The 22,034-nt window shown below is 43.9% G+C and overlaps 2 protein-coding genes across 9 annotated transcripts in view; one reads left to right on the plus strand and one right to left on the minus strand.

Moving 5' to 3' along the window:
* Nucleotides 1-126: 126 nt before the first annotated feature.
* Nucleotides 127-6,888, minus strand: Mrpl35 (mitochondrial ribosomal protein L35). The gene is made up of 4 exons (XM_027948911.2): nucleotides 6,783-6,888; nucleotides 3,145-3,322; nucleotides 1,888-2,032; nucleotides 127-453 (listed from the first exon to the last, which is right to left on the minus strand). The coding sequence occupies exons 1-4, from the start codon at nucleotides 6,823-6,825 to the stop codon at nucleotides 265-267; spliced, it is 555 nt and encodes a 184-aa protein (XP_027804712.1). The 5' UTR covers nucleotides 6,826-6,888; the 3' UTR covers nucleotides 127-264.
* A 3,959-nt stretch (nucleotides 6,889-10,847) lies between these two features.
* Nucleotides 10,848-22,034, plus strand: part of Immt (inner membrane mitochondrial protein) — a 41,144-nt gene continuing 29,957 nt past the window's right edge. For 3 of the 8 annotated variants that reach the window (XM_027948839.2, XM_027948841.2, XM_027948843.2), the window contains exons 1-2: nucleotides 10,857-10,999; nucleotides 21,678-21,751. In XM_027948839.2, coding sequence (XP_027804640.2) covers nucleotides 10,955-10,999; nucleotides 21,678-21,751 — 119 coding nt within the window. In that variant the 5' untranslated portion in view covers nucleotides 10,857-10,954. Of the gene's footprint in view, nucleotides 11,000-21,677; nucleotides 21,752-22,034 lie in introns of all 8 variants that reach the window. The other 5 variants (XM_027948842.2, XM_071601798.1, XM_027948844.2 and 2 more) reach the window with 3 other exon arrangements.

Consider the following 22,034-nt stretch of genomic DNA (forward strand, 5'->3'; position numbering starts at 1 on the left):
TAGATTCCTTGCAGCTAAAGAAGCCTAACTGGGGTGACTAGTGAAACCAGCACTGAGGTGAAAAACCACGCACAACCTTGAATTCCAGTTCCCTGGCCAGATCCCAGCACGCGAAATCACTCACTGTAAGACTTCCTCAGGTTTAATACTGGTGTTGTGTGTTTGACATCAGCCAGTACAATTCACTTCAAGTCCTAGCTCACTCGTTAGCAAGGCGTCACGAGGACAAAGAGGACATTCAGGGACAGGAGCCGAGACTCTTCTCTACACTCTGAGGTTGGTGCGATCGTGGTACTTCTGATAGGGGTCATCGACGTACCAGTTCCGCCTCTTCCAGAAAGATGTCGTCATCTTATCTAGGAGTTTACTCTGGGTTTTATTGCAGAACACGAATTCCCTCAAGCGTCTTTTTCTTGCAGCTGTCTTTTTCCATAATTTTTTTTTATAACCAGCCTGCGAGATAATATTACAGACGTATATCACATTATGTAGGAAATGACAGGTTATTTTCACAACTCACGGTTCATGGGCCCAGTGGGAACAAACCCAGACTTCCACAGGGCTGAGAAGCTTTGGGGAGACATTTTTAGTGGGGAGAGGGTAGAAGAAGCATTTGCAGTTTGAAAAACATATATATTAACAGATAATTTAATGTTTCAGAAAAAATTATTTAAATTAAAATCACAGAAAATAGGCTGGGCAGGGTGGTGCATGCCTGTAACCCTAGTGATTCGAGATCCTGAGGCAGGAGGATCACAAGTTCAAAGCCTGCCTGGGCAACTTAGCGAGACTCTGTCTCAACATAGAAAATAAAAAGGGCTGAGGAGGCAGCTCAGTGACAGAGCACTCCTCGGTTCAATCCTCAGTACTGAAAGAGACAGAAAAAGAAACAGATAAACCTTTTAGGCAATTTCTAAGAAATGGAAGGAGGGAATAAATAATGAACATTAGCCACACCTGGGTGGAGCTATGCCAAAGAAAATACTTTGTTTTCCTACATTAGTATGAATTAACCAATGCAGGTTTTTTTGTTGTCTTTTTTTTGAAACATTTCTTTGAACCAGGCATGGTGGTGCACGGGTAGACTGAGGCAGAAGGATCAATCTCAAGTTTGAGACCAGCCTCAGCAGTTTAGTGGGGCCCTGAGAGATTTACTAAGACCCTGTCTCAAAACTAAAAATGGTGTGGGATGTGGCTCAGTGGTAGAGCACCCCTGGGTTCAATCCTCAGTTCCAAAAGAAAAAAGAAAAAAACAGTTTGGTGAAGCAGGTTGTTCTGCACACAGTATACCGCTGGGGACACTGAACTGGAGCAGGAGTTATGGCTGGAGAGTTTGATCAGGCCCTTTATAGTCACATGAGGGGTCTGGAGCCCAGTAAAAGGGATACAGGAAGGAAGGAAGGAAAGCCAGCCATTCTACGCAGGACCAGCGAGGGCTGGAGATAACTAATATGATCACAAAGGAGAGCAACTATCTCTAAGGACTCCACAAAACTTGACCCTCAGAACTCAGTTCAGCTGCTCCCAATGCTGACTGCCATGGGAGACGGCCCACCACTCTGCTCCTCCCTGGAAGATGGCGCTGCTGACTGCTGTGGGACACGGCCTGCCACCCTGTTCCTCCCTGGAAAAATGGGCTCAAGAGTTTTAGCCAACCGTTTACCAACAAATCCAGGACCGCTTCTGAAATGGAATGATCTGTCAAACAAGGAGGGGCCCGCCCACAGCAAACACTGTGGGCAACACAGAGACGCTGTCTCATGGGATCACTGCAGAGGCCTGCCAGGCTCCACAGCCAGAAGAGCTCCAGGTAAGGCAGGACACAGCGTCGAGAGGTGGAACTCTGCATCAGGATGTACTCAACAAGGCAACAGCAGAAAGACTCACCTTTCTCCTCAGCCAAAGGCCAGAATGAAGTCGAAAAAACCGGTAGATGACAGCTTTCACAGTCTTTCTCTTGCCCTTCCGAGTACTGCAGTACGTCAAGGTTCTGACGGGAGGCTTGAGGATGTTGGGGAGCAAAGGGGCCACTCTAGAATACATTTTAAAATGTTAACGAGTGATCAGACTGATTAAAGGATAACATCTAGTTCCATACAGCATTCAGGAGTAAGGCTGCTCCACTTAAATGGAGGGGAATTTTTAATATACAATATACTCCAATGATTCCATGGACTACGTGCAAATAAGAACAGCAACTACCAGCTGGGCCAGTGGCTGTGCCTGCCATCCCACTACTTAGTAAAAGAGCAAGTTCCAAGCCAGCCTGGGCCATTTAGCCAGACCCTGTCTCAAAATAAAGAATAAACAGGACTGGGGATGTAGCTCAGTGGCAGAACACCCTTGAGTTCAATTTATTACTGCAAAAATAAATACATAAATTTAAAAAGAATATCAACCTTCACCAACTGCAAGCCTTCTAAAATCCACCCCGGCTGGAGACGCAGCTCAGTGGTAGAGCACATGCATAGCACAAGCAAGGCCCGGAGTCAATCTCTAGCACCAAAAATAAATAAAACCCATTCCTTCTTCAGACCCTGTGAAAGAACTTATCCAACTATATTTTAATTACCTGATTTCTAATCCAACTACCCACCAGATATAAACTCCTTGAGGACTTCAACGTGTCCTTTTGTCCTTTCTGCCAAGTATGGTGCTGGGCACCCAAGGGTGCTTACTTGCTGACCAGGTAAAGAACACACACCGCCCAGCCTTATAGGCTGAGCCTCTTGTCCAGCCTCTGATTTGCCTGATGCTTCTATCAGGAAACCACTTGTGCATCAGAATACTCTGGGCTGGGGATGTGGCCCTGGGTTTCATTCCAGCATTGCAAAGGGGGAAAGAAACAAACTTTTAAAAATGTGCTCTGATTGGCAGTTTCCACTGCTGGCACCTGGGTATGTGGATGTCAATCTGAGCCTCCCACTCGGTCAGGCATAGCCGTACAATCAGCTCCAGACAGGCAAACCACATCATTTGGTTCTCTGATGTCTGACAGGAATGAGTATTTTTTTATTTTCTGTGGTGCTGGGGATCGAACTCTTGGGTATGCTACACAAGTATTCTACCATGAACCTCACTCCCAGCCCAGGCATGAATGTTCTTAAAATTTTCATGCATTATATTTATTGAAACACACTCTACCTATTAAGGATTGTAAGATGCCCACACATCAGGTTTCCCACAAGCCTGGGAGCAGAGCAAATGACGGGCGTTTGCACGTGACTGAGCCGCCCAGTGGACAGCACAGAGTCAACACAGGCACTCTTGGCACTGTTCCTACAGGCTGAGGATGCCAAGATGTTCAGGGGCCGCAGGAGTCCTGTGAAAAGAGGGAGTGCATGTGCTTACTCTGGTACTCCAAAACCAACATCAAGATAAGTTTATAGTCAATACATCACAGCAGCCAAGGGGTGAATGTGGTTAAAGTGTTCTGCGCATCAGACTCACCCAGGGAGCTTCCCCCTTTATTACTGAGGTGTATCTTACATATAGTAAATTTAACCCATTTTATGTGTTCAATTTAATGATTTTTAGAAAAGTTAGAGAACTGTACAACTGTCACTGTGGTCCAGGCTGATGTGTTTGGTACTAAAGGACAAGGTATGTGGGAGATTCATTCCCACAGATCTTACAGCCTGGGGAGGGGGAACAGCAAGCAGGTCAGACACCCCAGTGGAAAGAACAGAGTTTGAGAGCAGCATTAGTGGCGAGAACAGAACAGGCACTTGAGCTTCCTCTCAAAAGTGCACAGAGCCGCTGGCTGTGGTGAAGCACAAGTGGGGAGGCTGAAGCAGGAGGACATAAGCAACTTAGCAAGACCCTGTTTCAAAATAAAATATGAAAAAGGGCTGGGAATGTAGCATCATGATAAAAAGAGCCCCTGGGTTCAATCCCCAGTCCCAAAAGGGAGGAACAAACTTCAGGTAAGATGAACTGCGGCAGCAAAGACCTGGGGGTGGAAACAAACACAGGGGAGGAGACCAGATCTGTGGTGAAGCTGCATATTGCTGGCCAGGCTGCAGTAGAGAGGCCTGGGGACAAGCAGTGGGAAATGAGGCAGAGCAGGTCAGAAGGCAGGATGGAGAGGACAGAGGTGTGTGGGTGGGTACAGTTTTCGTCACTGTGTGGCCATTATGCAAATGAGAACCTCTCTGAGCTGTGACTGCACTAGTCCACTAGACTGTGTCTCTTGTGGGACTCAAGAAGGCACCTGCTGGCCAGGCGTAGTGGCACACGCCTGTAACCCCAGCAGCTCAGAAGGCTGAGAAAGGAGAATTGCAAGTTCAAAGCCAGCCTCAGCAACTTAGCGAGGCCCTAAGCAACTCAGTGAGATCCTGTCTCTAAATAAAATACAAAATAGGGCTGGGGATGTGGCTCAGTGGTCAAGTGCCCCTGAGCTCCATCCCCGGTACCCATTCTCCAACAAAAAAAAAAGAAGGCACCTGCTAAAAAAGTTCCAAAGATGACTGAAATGTCCTAAAGCTGGAGTGCATGATAGCTGCACAACTTGCTAAACTTATTAGAAGTTCCATTAACTTGAACACACAAAACTAGTAACTTTAGGCAAATTCTACCACAATGAAGGTGGTTTCTAAAAAAGCTCCACATGAGTCGGATGCTCAGCCAGGACCCAGAACCACTGCCTGTTGTCCACTGCACTGGTCTCGCCTGACACACAGGCATGTGGGGCGGAAGCAAAGTGCCAGGGTTTGATTCAGAGGGTCTGCGTTCTGGTTTTAGCTCTATTACTTGCAGTGTAACTATGGGAAGGTTACTTAACTCCCTGTGCCCCAGTTTCCTCAAATTTAAGTTAGGTTAGTTATGGAGTGATAATGAGAATTAAATGAGATAAAACATTAACGTGATTGGAGGAGTGGTTGGCCTAACAATACATTAATGAACGCCAAGAGCTGCAGAGTCTGACATGGTGGGGCACGCCTTCAATTCCAGCTACCTGGGAGGCTAAGGCAGGAGGGCTGCAAGTTGAAGGCCAGCCTGTCTCAAGAAAAGGGGGCAAAGGCTGCAGGTGTGATTCAGTGGTAAAGTGCCCACCTGGCAGTGCAAGGCCCTGGGTTCAATCCCCAGCATGACAAGGACAACAGAAAAAGAAAGAAGAAAAAAGACAGGCCAGGGTTAGAGAAGACACTGGACACACCTAACCAAAAAAGAATACACATCCCCAGAACACATGAGGCATTGCTAAAGTCAGTGAGAAATGCAATGAAAAATGAGCAAAATATTTAAGTGGATATTTCATAAAATAAATTCAAAAGGCCATTACACATGTGTAAACATACTAAGGCTCATTACTAATCAGAGAAACACATATTTAACTTCACTGAGACACCCCTACATTGTCATCAGACTGACAAAAATGTGTAGGTGTGACAATACTGAGTGTCGGTGAGGATGAGGAGCCTCCACTACTGGGGTAACCATAAATGAGCACATGGTGTCGGAAAGCATTTTGGCAACACCAGGCAATGCTGAGTATACACACATACTCTGGCCCAGAAGTCCCACAGCTAGTTTTACACACGACACCCTTAGAAACACTTGCACTTGTGCATGGGGACACAAGATCAATCAGCTTTGTGAATGGCCCCCAGACTGTAATCACCCGAGTATCTGCCAAGAATAGAATGGAGGGTCAAGGAGTAGTCACATAAGAGAATATTACACCTAGCAATGGGAAAGCACTGCAGCTACGTGTGACAGGAACCATCTCATACAGAGGCAGATGCCAGAGCGTGTGCTGTACGAATTCGCCTGACAGTTCAAGACAGGCAAGGGAACTTCTGTGCGTTACCAGGAGGTGCACATAACAGATGCTAAAGCCACTAGGGAAAGGCCAGCCAGGTAACAAGCGCGGAAGCAGGGCACTCTGGGGAGGTGGGCAGGGGCGGAGGGGCTTTCCTGAGAGGGTGTGAGCTACACAGGTCTGCCTCGAAGCTGGTAAGCCACGTGAATGATCTCTTATGGGTGTTATAATCTGTGCGCGTGCACACAACACACTGCTGCCTTCTCTTCTCGTGCACACTCACACACACACACACATTGTCCCATGTAAGAGCTCTCTCCTGTGGCAGGGAATTGCGTGCAGCGGTGCTTCTCTTCTCATGCACACTCACTCATACTCACACTCACACACACACTATCCCATGTAAGAGCTCTCCCCCATGGCGGGAAACCGTGCGCCGCTGCCTTCTCTTCTCTTGCACACTCACACACACACACACACTGTCCCATGTAAGAGCTCTCCCCCGCAGCGGGGAACCGTGCACTGCTGCCTTTGCACACTCATACTCACACTCACACACACTGTCCCCCCTGAGAGCTCTCCCCCGCGGTGGGGAACCGCGCACTGCTGCCTTCTCTTCTCGTGCACACTCACTCACACACTGTTCCCCCTGAGAGTTCTCCTCCGCGGCGGGGAACCGCGCACGGCCGCCTGCCCTCTCCTTCCTGAGCGCTATCCTGACACACAGGGTCAGCCGCTCACCGGCCGGTTGGTCTGGACTGCAGTCGGCAGGGACAGGCGCGGCCTCTCCTTCTGCTCCCGACGCACCCCGGCCCGCAGCGCACCCCGGCCGCACGCGGCGCTCCGCGACCCCGAGCCCCAGGACCCCGCGGAGGCCGTGTGCGCCCGAGTCGCCCGCTCGCACCGTGCTCCGGGAGAGCGGGGACATTGCCTCTCCGCTCAGCCTCCGGCCGCCAAGCCCACCCCGTCCCGCCGGGCCCCTGCGAAAGCAGGAGCGCCGCGCACCGCTCTCACCGACCCGAAGCTGATCTCAGGACACCAGCCAAGACCAAGGCGGCCATGTTGCCGCCCTCGCTACGGCGGCCGCGCTGGGTCTGAAGGCGCCGAAGCACAGGGGACAGGCCAGCCCCGGGGCCGAGTAGGAGGAGTTCGGAGGGACGAGGGCGTGGCCAGCGCCGCCTCCCCGAGGTAGGGAGAGTGAGCAGGGGGAACCGAGAAGGGAGGCAGAGCACCGGAGTCTCGCTGGGATGCTTGAGCGTCCTCCGGCCTCGTCCTCCCAGCAGCTGGGACTCCAGGAGCGACCGCCGCACTAGGCTCCTCAAAAAAGTTCTGAATGTGTGATGGAAAGATCTATTTAAAGTTCACAACGTACTGGAAACAACTTTCTTTCCGCTCTTTTATTGAGCTTATTTTGGAGAATAATACTTGTTAATCTTCCCAAACTGGAAGATATTAGGATACATGAACGGGAAAAAAAATAGCAATGTGATGAAAAATCCTTTTGGAAAAAAAACTGAATGGCAATTATAAATCAAGTGAATGTAAATATCCTAGACATCTTGCACACTTTTAGTTTTGTTTTGGGGCTTCTCTCTACCAAGGATCTAAAACCTCAGAAGCATGTGTATTTTTAAAATTCAGTAACACGCACTTGTTATTTTACAGTAGCATCTCAACTGCTTCAATCATCCTACATTCCTTATTTTATTCCTGAAAATTAGTAATCATACATACTTTTCTGATATTCATTCATTCAAATGGGGAAAACCAGCAATGAAACCCTATTCTGTGACATCTTCTTCGTAAGAAACACCCAGAGATAGTCCATGCATATACAACATTTATTGACTGGTGGAAATGGGTAAGGACCAAACACCTTGTCTCAAGAGTCACACTCAAAAAGGTCACAAGTATAGAACATAATTAAGACAACATAGGGGCTCACTGGGGCAGATCAAAGGAGAGGAGGGAAGCTTCTGGTTGGAGCGATCTGGAATGAGGAGGTACATTGTAAGATGGACCTTAACAATGGGGAGGATTTTAACTAAGGTAAGGACATTCATTTAGAGGGGTGGTTCTTAAATTTTTGGTTTTAGAACCTTTTACACTCTTAAAAGTTACTGAGGAGCGAGGTATGGCAGTCTGTGCTTTACAAGCAACTTGGGCGGCTGAGGCAGGAGGATCACTGAGCTCTTGAGTTTGAGACCAGTCTGGGCAAAAAAGCACAGTCCCATTTAAAAAAAAAAAATTCATCCTCAAGAACTTTCACTTATATGGATTGCATCTATTGGTATTTATGGTATTGAAAATTGAGAAAAATTAAAGTTATTGTGTCAATTTCCTATGACTGCTCTATCAAGTTGCCATAAACAGTTGCTTAAATGACAAAAATTATCTTATAGTTCTGTGGTAAGAAGTCCAAAATGAGTTTCACAGGGCTAAAATCAATATATGCCAGATGCTGATCTCTTGGTGTCTTGTTCTCAACTTTTTTTTTTTTTTTTTTTGGTGCTGAGGATCGAACCCAGGGATGCTTTGTCACTGAGCTGTTATCAGCTTCATATTTTTTTGTTTCGAGACAGGGTCTTACTAAGTTGCTGAAGTTGGTCCTGAATTGCAATGCTTCTCCATCAGCTTCCCTGGGATTAGAGTCCCTGAGATTACAGGTGTGCACTACAGAGCCCTGCAAGAGATCATTAATCATATCTACAGAATTCCTTTTATCATGTAAGATAACATACTCCAGAGATCAGGAAAAAGTAGACATCTTTGGGGGACCATTATTCTGCTTGTCACACTTAGTAATTTATTTAAAAATGATAAGCCAGTCAAATTGGCACACACTTGTAAATTCTAGCAACTTGAGAAGTTGAGGCAGGAGAATCAGAAGTTTGAGGCTATCCTGGGCAATTTAACCAGAGTCTGTTTGAAAATAAAACATAAAGGACAGGGGATGTAGCTCAGTGGTAGGCATTCCTGTGTTCCATTCCCCACCACAACACTCAGAGATACAATTATAGACCCATTACATGTTAACCTAACATTTTTATAAATAATATTCCAAAATAAAGTGAGTGGTATTGTTTTACCTTTTTGAAAATCTTTTCAAGTCTAGGATAACAAAATACCAGATTCTTGAAATTTGCTTCTGCATTCGGTTTCTTGGAATAATGTAAGTCAGGCAGTCTCTGGTGAAACTGCTATACAAATATAAGATGATGAAAGCTATGGTTGTAGCTCAGCGGTAGAGCACTTGCCTAGCATGTGTGAGGCACTGGATTCGATCCTCAGCACCATATAAAAATAAATAAAGCAAACATATATTGTGTCCATCCACAATTAAAAAACAATAAAAAAAAAAAGAGATGTTGGGGCTGGGGTTGTGGCTCAGAGGGAGAGTGCTTGCCTTGCATGCATGAGGCACTGGGTTTGATCCTCAGCACCACAAAAAAATAAATAAAAATAAAGCAAAGATATTGTGTCCACCTATTAAAAAAAAACGAGATGTTGAGTATAAAAAGGCAAATAATGCCTTATATTATGTAAAGTTTTCACTTTTTGGACCCTCTGAAAGGTCCTCTGGTTCTCCAGGGTCCCCTGGATTAAATTTTAGATGATTATGCTTGAGTTTGTCTGAGATACAGGGTGTATAAGTGGATGATGAGCTTGGAACTATTGCTGCCATATTGCTTTCACATTTATGGTGGCCACTGAATCCCAAAACATTTATATATGCTGAAAATTATACTGACATCCACAAAGGCTTTATGAATTGGAGAAGGAGTCACTGGGTTGTTTTTATTATTTTTGCAGTGCTAGGGATTTAACCTAAGAACTTTTACATGTTAGGCAAGTGCTCTACCTCCATGCAAGATCCATATGCTGCCTCATCCTTTCTTTTAGTATTATTTTGAGATACAGGGTCTGGCTAAATTGCCCAGGTTGGCCTCAAACTTTCCAGGACTTCTGCCTCAGCGTCCCAAGCAGCTGGGATTATAAGTGTGTCCTACACCACTGGCTCAATGCATGCTTTTACATAAGGAAATGATATGACTTCAATATCCAAGTTACTTTAGTAGAGTCCTGATAACATTTTATGGTAAAAAAAAAAAAAAATCATAACCCGCACATGGAGGCTGAGGAGTAAGGATTTGATATCACGAGGAATTAGAAAATTAATTAATTTTTAGGGCTGAGATCTTGAAGCTGAAGAGGTTGCTAAAGAGGTTGAGGTGTAAGTTGTGGATGTGGCTGGACAGGGCCATAGGAGTACGTAAGCGCTCATTGGCATGGAGAGGTTCAAGGACGAGTGTTGGGTCTCAAGGACGGGGCGGGACTGTCAAAATACTAAACAACGGGAGGCTGCTTTGGAGCCTTTAGGTGATGGAATTTGGAAACCGAGTATCATGTGATTTCTAAACACACGGAACACACACAGCCATAATTATCTTACTTCTAGATAATTTCCAAACTAACTTCTGTTTTGCCAACGAGTGGTAGCGCGGTTGGCCTCTGTAACACACTCCCTCGCCCTAAGTTACTAGCAAGACCTGAACGTGCTGGCGAGCACAACGGCAGCCAACACCGGTGGTCTCTAGGACATCAGGCGATGGCACTGGTAGTCCGCCACGCTGGAGCCTAATTCGTGTTCAAGCCCACGTGCTGGCCTCACCAGGCTCGGCGGAACGGCGTGAAGCGGGGACCGCGCCGGCTCGCCTCCAGCCCACCCAAAACCGCGGCCAGCGTTCTCTTTAGGCCCACCCGGAGCGCGTGAGGCAGAGGCCGGCCCGCACCACCACCCCAAAGCGAGTCGGCTCCATTGTCTACGCAACTCGGCCGAGTAGCCTCCCTCCTACAGAACCTCCAGCTGTAGGAGACGGCGGGCGGCTTCTCGCTTTAGCCTTCCCGAGAGGCACACACACCTGCCGCACCGCGCAGCTCGGGGTCCAGGTTTGCTCACCTAGGAACCCCGGCTCGGGCTACGGGACTGCGCCCAGCGCTGCCCGGAAGGAGAACCTGCCCTTCCGCCGCAGGGCGAGGGGCGGGGCCGCGCCTGCTCAGTGGGCGGGCGGCCCAGCGCGGCGGCAGAGCGGTCGCGGGCACGCACGCACGCACGCACGCACGCACTGCTTCTCTCGCGCCGCCGCGGCCGCTCCCGCGTACACCGGCCTCGCCGTCCGCTAAGTCGGGATGCTGCGGGCCTGTCAGCTGTCTGGCGTGAGCGCCGCCGCCCAGGTGAGCGCGGGCTCCCCGAGCGCGTAGGAAGTGATTCCCGGCGGCAGCGGAGAGCGGGCCGGGCGCCGCCGGGTCGGGCAGGGGCGTGCGCGGGACCGCAGGACGCCGGGACTGTCGCCGCTGCGGGGCGGGGACGGGGACGGCGAGGGCCAGCCCCCAGGCCCGGCGCCGGTTGAGCGCGGCGGGTCCCGATGTGAAGGTCAGGTGGAGGACTACAGCTCCCGGCTGGCCGCGCGGCGGCCGGCCGCATCACTAACGCAGAGGGGTCTACGCTCCCCGGAGCCCGCGGCTCGAGGGTCCCGGCTGTAACCGGCCGGAGGGACTCGGGATGGCTAGGAACACCTGGGGCTGCTCTTACTCAGCAGAGCCCCTTGTCGTGGATGGAGCTGAAACCCCTGATACTCGATTGAGGAAGGACAGAGTCATGACCTTGTGCTCATTTTGAGATGAGCCTGGGGTTCTGCGTCTCCAGGCGCTGGGACGACTGTGGCTGGCACTCAGTTTTGTTCTTTCTTTTCTTTTTAGTTTTTCATAACTTATCAAAGTAACTTCTTAAAATTGAAAGTAAGAGACCTATTTCCATTGCTCACGGTTTGCAGAACATCGTTATTATTTTGGCAAAATGTTGTATTGAAGAAATGGATATTGTGACTCCTGTACTAATCAAATAAAATCCCTAGCCTTAGTGAGTTAGAAATCATAAAATTCAAGCCTTGTTTTTCTCTTCTAGTTAGCTTCTCTCCCTATTCATTGCTGGGGTAAAATAAAAGAAGCAGCCTCTTCCACAGGGAAGTGGGGCCTTATTAATTTTCTATTGCTACAAGTACCACAAATTTAGCTCCTTAAAACAACACCCATTGGTTGCCTGACAGTTTTTAGCCTGGAAGTCTTTTGTGAATGATTTGAATTTTCAGAATTACACAGGCTGCAATCAGAATTATGGCCATGCTGTGGTTCTTATTTGGAGATTATTTTCCAAGCTTATGCAGTTTGTTGGCAAAATTAAGTCCCTTGCAGTTATGGAAGTAAAGAAGAAAACAACACCATTTTCTTGTTAACTCCTGTCAGACACTGCCCTCGGCTTATAGAGGCTGCCATCAATTTCTTGCCATAAGGCCTCCATAGGCCATTCAGTAATATGCATATTTGCTTTTTTGCAGGCTACCAGGAGCTTGTCTCTCAGACTTCAAAGTCTCCTATTTCCCTGCCTTTGCTCTTTAGACCTCGTTTAAAAGGCTTATATAATTAGGCTGGGCCCACCTCAATAACTTTCCTTGCCAGTCAATTCAAAGTCAACTTTTTAAAAAAGTCACAGTAAAATATACATACTTCCTAGGTCTCAACAAAGATTTCTAACCGTCTTGAAATCGCTATCTTATAAAATTCTTTGGTTTATTCTTTCCAGCTCCTCAATCATTTTATAGATTTGATAGTATAGCTTTGTGTAACTCTGCACCTTTGGCTTCTCTCAAGTACTCTCTTGGGTTCCATCTTACCCTTTGTATCTTCTTTTTTTTTTTTTTTTTTTTTTAACTGAGTCAACTTCTTGTTTGAACTTTTATTTTTTAAATATTTTTTTAAGTTGTGAGTGGTCCTTTATTTTATCTATTTATTTATATGTGGTGTTGAAAATCAAATCCAGTGGCTCCTCATACATGTAAGTGCTCTACCATTGATCCACATCCTCAGCTTCGTTTTTGAACCTTTAAATACACTCTTTCTTCTCTAGTTATATACTCTTTTTTTTTTTTAAGAGAGAGGGGGAGAGAGAGAGAATTTTTTAATATTCATTCTTTAGTACTTGGCGGACACAACATCTTTGTTTGTATATGGTGCTGAGGATCGAACCCGGGCCGCACACATGCCAGGCGAGCGCGCTACCGCTTGAGCCACATCCCCAGCCCTAGTTATATACTCTTATTAGGGATGACATTAACTCTCAGAACTTTAATCCCTAAGCAGATGACTCTTCAGACTCTTCTTTGTAGCTTTGTATTCAACTTTTTGAATTTTCATTGAAGTTTATCAGTTTATACATACTATTCCACTTCATCAAACCCCATCTTAAATGTCTTTGTGATTTTACTTTTACTGATCCCTTCTAGATCAGTTCTTCTTTTTTAAATGAGGCAACTTTTTTTTAATAGCTTTATTTTATTCATTAATTTTTTATGTAGTGCTGAGGATTGAACCCAGGGCCTCACACATTCTAGGCAAGTGCTTTACCACTGAGCCACAACTCCAGCCCATGATAATTCTTTTTAATGTGGAGTGCTTTACCACTGAGCTACCTCCCCCTGTTCTCTTCTGTTTTTATTTCCAGACAGGGTCTTGCTTAGTTGCCCAGGGTGGCCTTGAACGTGTCATCCTCCTGCCTTAGCCTCCTGAGTCTGGGATAATAGGCCTGTGCCACCATGCCAACTAGAGTCAGTACTTAATATAGTGGTTGTAAGAGCTTTAGCAAACATGCCATAGCCAGGTGTGCTGGCAGAGGGCCTGTAATTCCAGCTACTGAGGAGACTGAGGTAGGAATGTTGCAAGTTCTAAGCTAGTCTGGACAACTTAATGAGACCCTGTCTCCAAATAAAAATTTGAAAAAAAAAAAAAAGGACAGGCGATTTACCTCAGTTGATAGCACCCTGGATTCAATCCCCACTTCCACAAATGAACAACAGAAAAATTCCTGTCATGCTCTTCAGTGACATCCCATCACACTTGGAATGAAATCTAGTCTCTACTTCTCCTGCCAGGCCCTTCATGGCCTGGCTTTTTTTCATATCCCATTTTTTATACTCTGCCTCACTCTGTGGTGTCTCCAGCACATGCCTCTCTTCATGGGTGTTTCTCTGCCCCCAAACTTACCATGCATCTTTGTGTAGCTCACTGCCATTGTGCAGGTATTTTCTCAAATATAAGCTTCTCTTCAGAGAAGTCTTCCTTATAAGGTAAACTTAAGTGCTGAGCGTGGTGGCATGGTCCTAAAATCCCGGCCTCTCAGGAGACTGAGGAGGAGGAGCCAGCTTGGACATCTTAGCAAGACTTTGTCTTAAAATAAAAAAGGGCTTGGGCTGTATCAGTGGTAGAGTGTCCCTGGGTTCAATCTCTAGTACTGCAAAAAAATAAAATGAAAATTAAAAATTAACAAAGAAAATAGACTGATGACCGCTCTTTTTCCTTGCACCACTGTTTTTACCCTCACCCTGCTTTGTTTTACTTTGTAGCTCTTAGCACTACCTGACATCATAATGTGTATTTGTGTGATTGCTACATTTAACATGCAAGTTCCACAAAGGGACCGTGTCCATATGGTTCGCTGCCATTTTTCCAGTACTTACAATAGTCTCTGGCTCCTACTAGATTCTTAATAAATAAATATTTTTGACGTTTGAGTAAAAAAATGTGTTTCATGAATTTTTCTTAATCTCCATAAGTAAATGTGACCTCCTTTAAAATCTCCCAGTGGTTTTGGAACCTCTGATGGTGTATTAAGCTCTCCAGAGAAACAGAACCAACAGGCTATGTGAATGTGTATTTATTTATGTATGATAAGGTGGGTTCATGTGGTCATGGAGGTTGGCAGGTCCAACACCTGCAGTGTGGCTTATGGGCTAGTCTCAGGAGAGCCAGTAGTACAGTTTTAGTCCGCAGGTCACCAATTTCAATGTTAAATCTTTTCTAAAAACACCTGCTAACTTGACCCAAAACTAACCATCACAGATGGTATCGACCTTATTCTTCAAGTCTGGACTCACTCTTAAATTCCTTACACGGGAGTATTCAGGAAAAATTATTTGTTCTCTTTCTTTTCCAGAAATGAGCTTTAGAACCTTGATCCTTCCTGAGTTTACTTCTCAGTTCTAGCGCTTTCTTTTTACTCTCAGTTGCAGTATTGCTTCCTTCACATGCACTGGTCTCTTCTGCGCGTACCTAAAAGAAGAGGGAGAAACGCTGTTGTCCTTCAGGGTCAACTAAGCCCGCCTGTTTAACTGAGACCAGGTTCCCAAGTCTAGGATTAAAATTGCCTGTAGTAGAAGTAGGCTTCCAACCACATGTGCTAGAAAAGGTTTTGCAGATGGTGCAGCCTGTTTGCCCATACTGATACTGGAATCCTTTAAACCACTCCTCATTTTCATATTCCTAGACTAATGGCTTTCAAACCATTTTGAAATACAACTTATATAATTTAGTACACCTGAGTGAGATTATATAAAATATTCATGTTATGCACAGTGACCAAAGAAGTGTCACATTTATTTTTGTTTTTTCAAAACGATCTAAACAATTTAAAATTAACTAATAAATCACAATTTAGTTTTGCTTTTTAGGATTGTTTTGTAAAATGATACGTTTCAGAATTAACCAAAGTATATTTCTGTTTCAGGTTAGTTTACCCACGTAAGTAAACCACAGTGCATCTCCCTTAGTCTAGGATGCACATTCGCTCTTCTGCAGTGCTGTTTAGTCTGCCATTGCCATAACTGAAGAGTAGTTTCCTCTTAGACATAGAGTATGTTTATATTAAGAGATAATGTTGCTTCAGTTTCAATCTCAGTGAATTTTTAATGGATGTACTTTTTAGCCTTAATGCATGATTCTTTTTTTTTTTTTAAATATCTTTATTTTTTAGTTTTCGGTGGACACAACATCTTTATTTTTTGTGTGGTGCTGAGGATCGAACCCAGCACCCCGCGCATGCCAGGCAAGCGCGCTACCGCTTGAGCCGCATCCCCAGTCTAATGCCTGATTCTTATAAAATGTTTTAAGTTAACCATAGTAAAAGTTACATTATGTGTTAATCTGTATACCAAGTGTGCAAGGGGCCATTTACTTCTGGATGCCTTTGGTTTTGGTGGAAGGAATCCTTATGACAAGACACACCAAACAGTCAATTATGGCAACCAGCAGAGTCAGTGGAGGAAACCTGGAACCTGCAGGTAGGGTTCCTCTGAAGTCTGTTGTTACAGGTTTCACATCGAGGTTGTGATGTTGCATATGTTCAAGGTTGTGGTTTCACATCGAGGTTGTGATGTTGATGTACAAGGTTGTGGTTTCTTACATATGTTCACTTCAATTTGGTAGAACTAAGGGAATAGAGGATCCTGCAAGAACATTACTAGAGGATTGGATGTTTTCTCTTCCTTTTTGGTTTGTTTTTTGTTAAAATCATGTTTCTGCAGGTTAGGAACAGCAGTGATAACTTTATAACTCTTATTACAAAGTTATATGTTCAGGCATATTTCTTTGAAACAGTATTCTTCTTTTTACATCCTAGATCATTATTAATAAAAAGGAATTCAAGAACTAAAAAGTAGCCAATATTTACAAATAAAGAGATACTGTAACAGTACTTAAGAGAGTACTCTGGAAGCCAACCTTGTATTTGGCAAGGACTTCTTAGATATGACACCAAAAGCACAAGCAATAAAAGAAAATAGAAGATAAATTTTGTTTCATCAAAATTTCAAATTTTGTGCACCAAGGGACACTCAAGAGTAAAAAGAATGAGAAAAAAATATTTTCAATTAGAGTCTAGTGTTCAGAATAGTCAAAGAACTCCTATAACTTAACCTTAGAAAGACAACCGAAATAAAAAGTAGGTAAAGGCTGGGCGCAGTTGTGCATGCTTGTAATCCCAGCAACTCAGGAGGCTGAGGCAGGAGTAGTGTAAATTTAAGGCCAGCTTTAGCAACTTAGTAAGTCCCTGAGTCAAAATAAAAATTAAAAAGGGCTGGGGAATATAGCTCAGTGGTAAAGTGCCCCTGGGCTCAGTCCTCAGTATCAAGGGAAAAAAAAATATTATGATAAAGTGATTTCTATTCTTTTTTATTTTTTTCAAATAGAAGTGAAACTCCTTTTGTCACCATTTTGGGTTTCTTTTGGCCAGAAAAGATAATTTTTTCACATTTTATTTTTTTTAAATCAGGGTTCATTTTATAATTTATGGTGTGTCATTTAATAGAAATCATTTTTTCTTTCATGGTGGTACATAAAATAAATTTCTTATCAATGTTTTATGAAAAAAGTTAAAATTTAAGGTAACCTTTAAAAAAGCAACAGTATCCACAAATATTCCAAAAAAATAGTGTGAGAGGACTAACCTTACCAGATTATAAACTTAATTCTAAGATTTACTTGTTAAAAGTTTGCTTTTAGTTATGAATAGGTAGATCAGTGGGACAGAATAGGAAGTCAAGGTTGTAGAAGAATTTAGGTGGACACCAGCCTGAACTAGGCACTGGGGGCCACCATCATGGGACATGGAAGAGCTCAAAGGCAGTGCTAGGCCTCCTGGTGCTGCTGACCCCAGCCATGGTGACTGCCATGCAGGGCCAGCAGAGGCTTCAGGGCAGACTGACAAGAGGCAAGATCTCAAAGAGAGGCCATTCCCCTTTGGAGAAACAGATTATTTTGACTGAGCAATTTGAAGTAGAAAGACGATGTTATTGTTAAAGGGATCTCAGAAAATGTGACTTGAAATGAAGTGACCTGTGGATGGAACAGCAGCAGCATAGGGAAGGGGTGGTCTGGTAAATAGCTTATTGAGTCCAGCTTTTTTTTGGGGGGGGGGGGTGATCATTGCCCTGTTAAACTTGTTCAAATAAAGAACAGTGGATTGTATATTCTAAATTACCAATGTAAAAATCCCATGTCTGGACACTTTTCCAATGGCTACCTAACCTTGCTGTACGTAGTTAGAGACACTAGTTCTAGGACCTGGTCCTTTTCTCTTTCTGGCTAGCATCTGGAATTGCCCAACAATTCTTTTTATTTCATAGAGAGAGGAAAAAAATCCCTGTCTCAGTTACTTCTGTAGGCAAATGTTCTGAAGAGTTTCTGTCCTCTCTGAGTGGTCCTGGTAGAAGCCCCGTTAAGGTCGGTGTCCAGAGCTTAGGATTATTACTGAAAAGCACTTTTTTTTGTGTTATGCAGTTTGTGTAAATTGTCACATACAATACTTTTGTGTGAGTGGGGGGGGTGGTGGCTGGGGATTGAACCCAGGGCCTTGCACCTACTAGGCAAGTGCTTTGCCACTGAGCCCCATCCCAGCCCTCTTATATAAAGTACTTTAAGATGCGGAGTGCAAGCCGAGGGAGAATGTGGCATGAGGGAATATCCCCTGAATATTCAGGATGTTGGTTCCGATTGATGACTTTGCCTTGAAAAGTACTTCTGACCCTGGGGGAAGGAGGAGGTTGAATAGTAATGTCTACTCTAGCAGAAGGTTGATTCACATCAGTGAATCCACTAGAACACCTATCTTGGAGGAGTGGGCGGAGGGTAGAGGGACCTGAATGTGGAACTAGAGGACTGGGCCTTGGTGGACCTATGACCAGAGCAGGGGCTTCTACAGTGGTGAGGAAGGAGCTGTGTTGTGAGTGGAGGAGCATCTGTCCTTCTGTGACAAGTATCAGAAATAGGTAGTAGCCAATAGGAGCACCTTAGTTTCTTTGGCTCATGAGTTCCTATGTTAGGGTTTCTTTTTTCAATCTCTGAAAGAAAGCAGGGATGTAAGATAGACCTAAATAAAAAGATAACTTATATTTATTGACTTTATATGTTGTGTACATATTATATTTGCCAACTACAAATTTATACAACACATTTGTACTAGTAAAAATTGTCGTCAACCTCTATCACATTGTTAAAAATTCTTACATAATTTTTTTTAAAAATGAGATCTGATTGCATTGCCCAGGCTGAACTCAAAACTTCTGGGCTCAAGTGATCCTCCCAGTCAGCCTCTTGAGTAGCTGGGACTATAGTTACATTCCACCCAGTTTAATTTAAATTTTGTTGTTGTTGTTTTTGGTGTGGGGATTGAACCCAGGGGCACTTAACCACTGAACTGCATCTTTTTTTTTTTTTCCCAGTTGTGGATGGATATAATAACTTTATCTTATATATTTATTTTTATGTGTTTCTGAGAATCAAACCCAGGGCCTCGCACGTGCTCTACCACTGAGCTACAACCCCAGCCCTGAATGTATCCTTTTTATATTTTATTCCGAGACAGGATCTCACTGAGTTGCTTAGGGCCCCACTAAGTTGCTGAGCTTGGCTTTGGATGCGCCATCCTCCTACCTCAGCCTCCCAAGCTTCTGGGATTTATAGGCAGGCACCACTGTGCCTGGCTAATTTTAAATTCTTGATGGTAACCCAATAAAAATTAGAGAGAGAGAGAGAGAGAGAGAGAGAGTGTGTGTGTGTGTGTGTGTACGTGTACATACATATATATATACACACATATGTATATACGCACACATAATGTATTTTTAGCATTGTATTTCTCTTGATGTAGAATTAACGGTAGAATGCAGAAATCTTAAATGTTCACTTTCTGAAGTTTGATAAATGCAAATACTTGTATGAACATGTATCTTTTGGGGACACGATTCAACCCAAAAGCTGTAGGACCCTTTAGTTAGTAAAACATTAGCATCACTCATAAAAGTTTCCTCAGGCCCCTTCCCAGTTACTCTCAATCTCCATACCCATAAGCCACTGCTTGTGTTTCTTTCTACCAAGGATTGCCTTTGCCTGTTCTGTACCTAACATAAATTTTCTCAAATGAACCTTCGTGCAGGACTGTGAGGTCATGATTGTTTATGTAAGTGGGAAGCTGGGAGAGCACAGGGGTAATGTGCAGGAAGTATTTCTGGATAACAGGCCATAGCATCAGCTGCCTGTGGCGAGGGGAACTGGAACAGAAGCATAAGTGAGATTTGTCACCTTTAAAGCTTTTGAATTTTGATTTGAAATTTCATATTTTAATTTAATACTAGTAACTACTTCAGCCAAATAAAAGGGAAAGTAGACAGTCAAGATAAAAGAATGTGGAAGATGGATTTTAAAATAGGCTGCAAACTGTTCTCGTAAGTTAGGATGTTCTCAGACTTGAGCGTTGAATTTAGCTCATCTTTCCTGGAGTCTGGTGTCCATCAGGATGCCTCCTGTTTGATATTCCAGGTAGCCCCTTAGCCACTGCCAACAGCGCCTTAACTTTTGACCCCAGTGCCTATTTGTACTCAGAGGTTAAAAAATACAGCCTTACATCAAACAGCTTCAGTGGTCTCCTGGTGTTTCCTTCCTAAGCCACATGTGGGGTTACTGACTTAGATGATAGAGCTGTTCAGTTTCCTATTACCTGCTTTGCAGAATAGAAGGAAAACACCCCTTTCTGTTAAAAGCAGTTCAGAAATGTTTTGAATGCCACACTTTAGGTAATAATAGAAATACTTTTAAATACCAATTATATATGCTTTATGTTTAAATTATCTGTTCGTTTCAATATGTATTAATACAGTAGAAGTTTGTGATGTTTATGTTTAGGCAGTTGTAAATTGCAACTATATTCAGTCATTTCATGTGTGTTCTGTGATCATGTGATCTGTTTTCTAATAACTAAAAATACTTCAAAAGGGAAATTTGTGTTTTTCTGGTATTCCTTAGGTATAATTTCTTTTTTTCTTCTTTTAGTATTTTAACAGATGGGGCCTTTCTCTGTTGTTCAGGATGGTCTCTAACTGGTGGGCTCAAGCAGATTTTAATTGAATATAATTCTCTTGCCTCACTCCCCACCCCCAAGTAGATGGGACTGGTGCATGCATTCAAGCCCACCTCTTAGACACAATTTTATTAAGGAACCTAGAGAAAGCATTTCCCTCCTGACTTGTTGCAATTTGATCTTTCCACATGGTATTAAAAAAAAATATTTTAGGGTGGAGGGTGTAGCTTGGTGGTAGAGTGTTTGCTCAGCCTATGTGAGCCCCTGGATTCAGTCCCCGGCACCCAAAAAAACCCATTTTTTTTAAAAAAATATATCAATGCAATTAGTTTGAAATTTCAAATTGATATATGTGAATAGTTTATCAATACCTTCCCCAAATAGTATTTGGATGCTAATTCATTTGCTGATTGTAAGGAATTCACAGATTGTAGGGATCCACAGATCGTTAAGAAACACTTGGGTTGTTTTTTTTTTAATACTTTATTTTTAGTTATAGATGGGCACAGTACCTTCATTTTATTTATTTATTTTTATGTGTAGCCGAGGATCAAACCTAGTGCCTCACACATGTGAGGCAAGCACTCCACTACTGAGCTACAACCCCATCCCTGGGTTTGTGTTTTACTTTGACTTGGGTTTGTGTTTTACTTTGATTAAAACAAATCAGGAGGGCTAGGGTTGTGGCTCAGTGGAAGAGCGCTCGCGCCTTGTGTGAGGCACTGGGTTCGATTCTTAGCACCACATATAAGTAAAAATGAATTTTTAAAAAAGCTCCATCAACATCTGAAAATATATTTTAAAAAAATCTGGAAATGTGTTTCATTGCAAATTGATTTTTCCCCCCTTTTTTGTGGTACTGGGGAATTGAACCCAGGGGCCCTCTACTACTGAGCTACATCCCCAGACCTTTTTATTTTTCATTTTGAGACAGGATCTTGCTAAGTTGCTGAGGCTGAACTTGAATTTGTGATCCTCCTACCTCAGGATCCCAAGTTGCTGGGATTATAGGCATGCACCACACTGTGCCTAGCAGAAAATTGATTTTTGAAAATAAAATAATATTTTGTTCAGTGAAGATATTAGTAATGAAAGTATTATTTTTGTATTACTAACCCTGATAACTTCCCAGCACCTCTAACTGTGCTAAAACTGTGGTGTTTTCTCTTCTAGACTTGTCTCTGTGGAAAGCTTGTCCTCCGTCCATTGCGACCATGCCGAAGATACTCAACTTCTAGCAGTTCTGGGTATGCAGTGCCTCCTTGAAACCTAGCTTTTTACTGTATGCAACTGAGTGGTGTATATGTGTGTTTTCTTTGAATATAGGAATCGCTACTTAAAACCTTTTATTAAGGAACACAGTCTTTCCCCTTACCCATGGTTTCAGTTAACTGTGGTCAACTGAGATAACATCTCACATGATTACAAGAAGGTTGAGCTCAGTAGAATCATACTCGGAGAGAAAGAGACCATATTCACACAACCTCCTTTATAGTATATTGTTAGAATTCTTCTATTTTTTTCTTAGTT

The sequence above is a fragment of the Marmota flaviventris genome, chromosome 14 (assembly GCF_047511675.1).
Source record: "Marmota flaviventris isolate mMarFla1 chromosome 14, mMarFla1.hap1, whole genome shotgun sequence".
NCBI classification, from domain to species: Eukaryota; Metazoa; Chordata; class Mammalia; order Rodentia; family Sciuridae; genus Marmota; species Marmota flaviventris.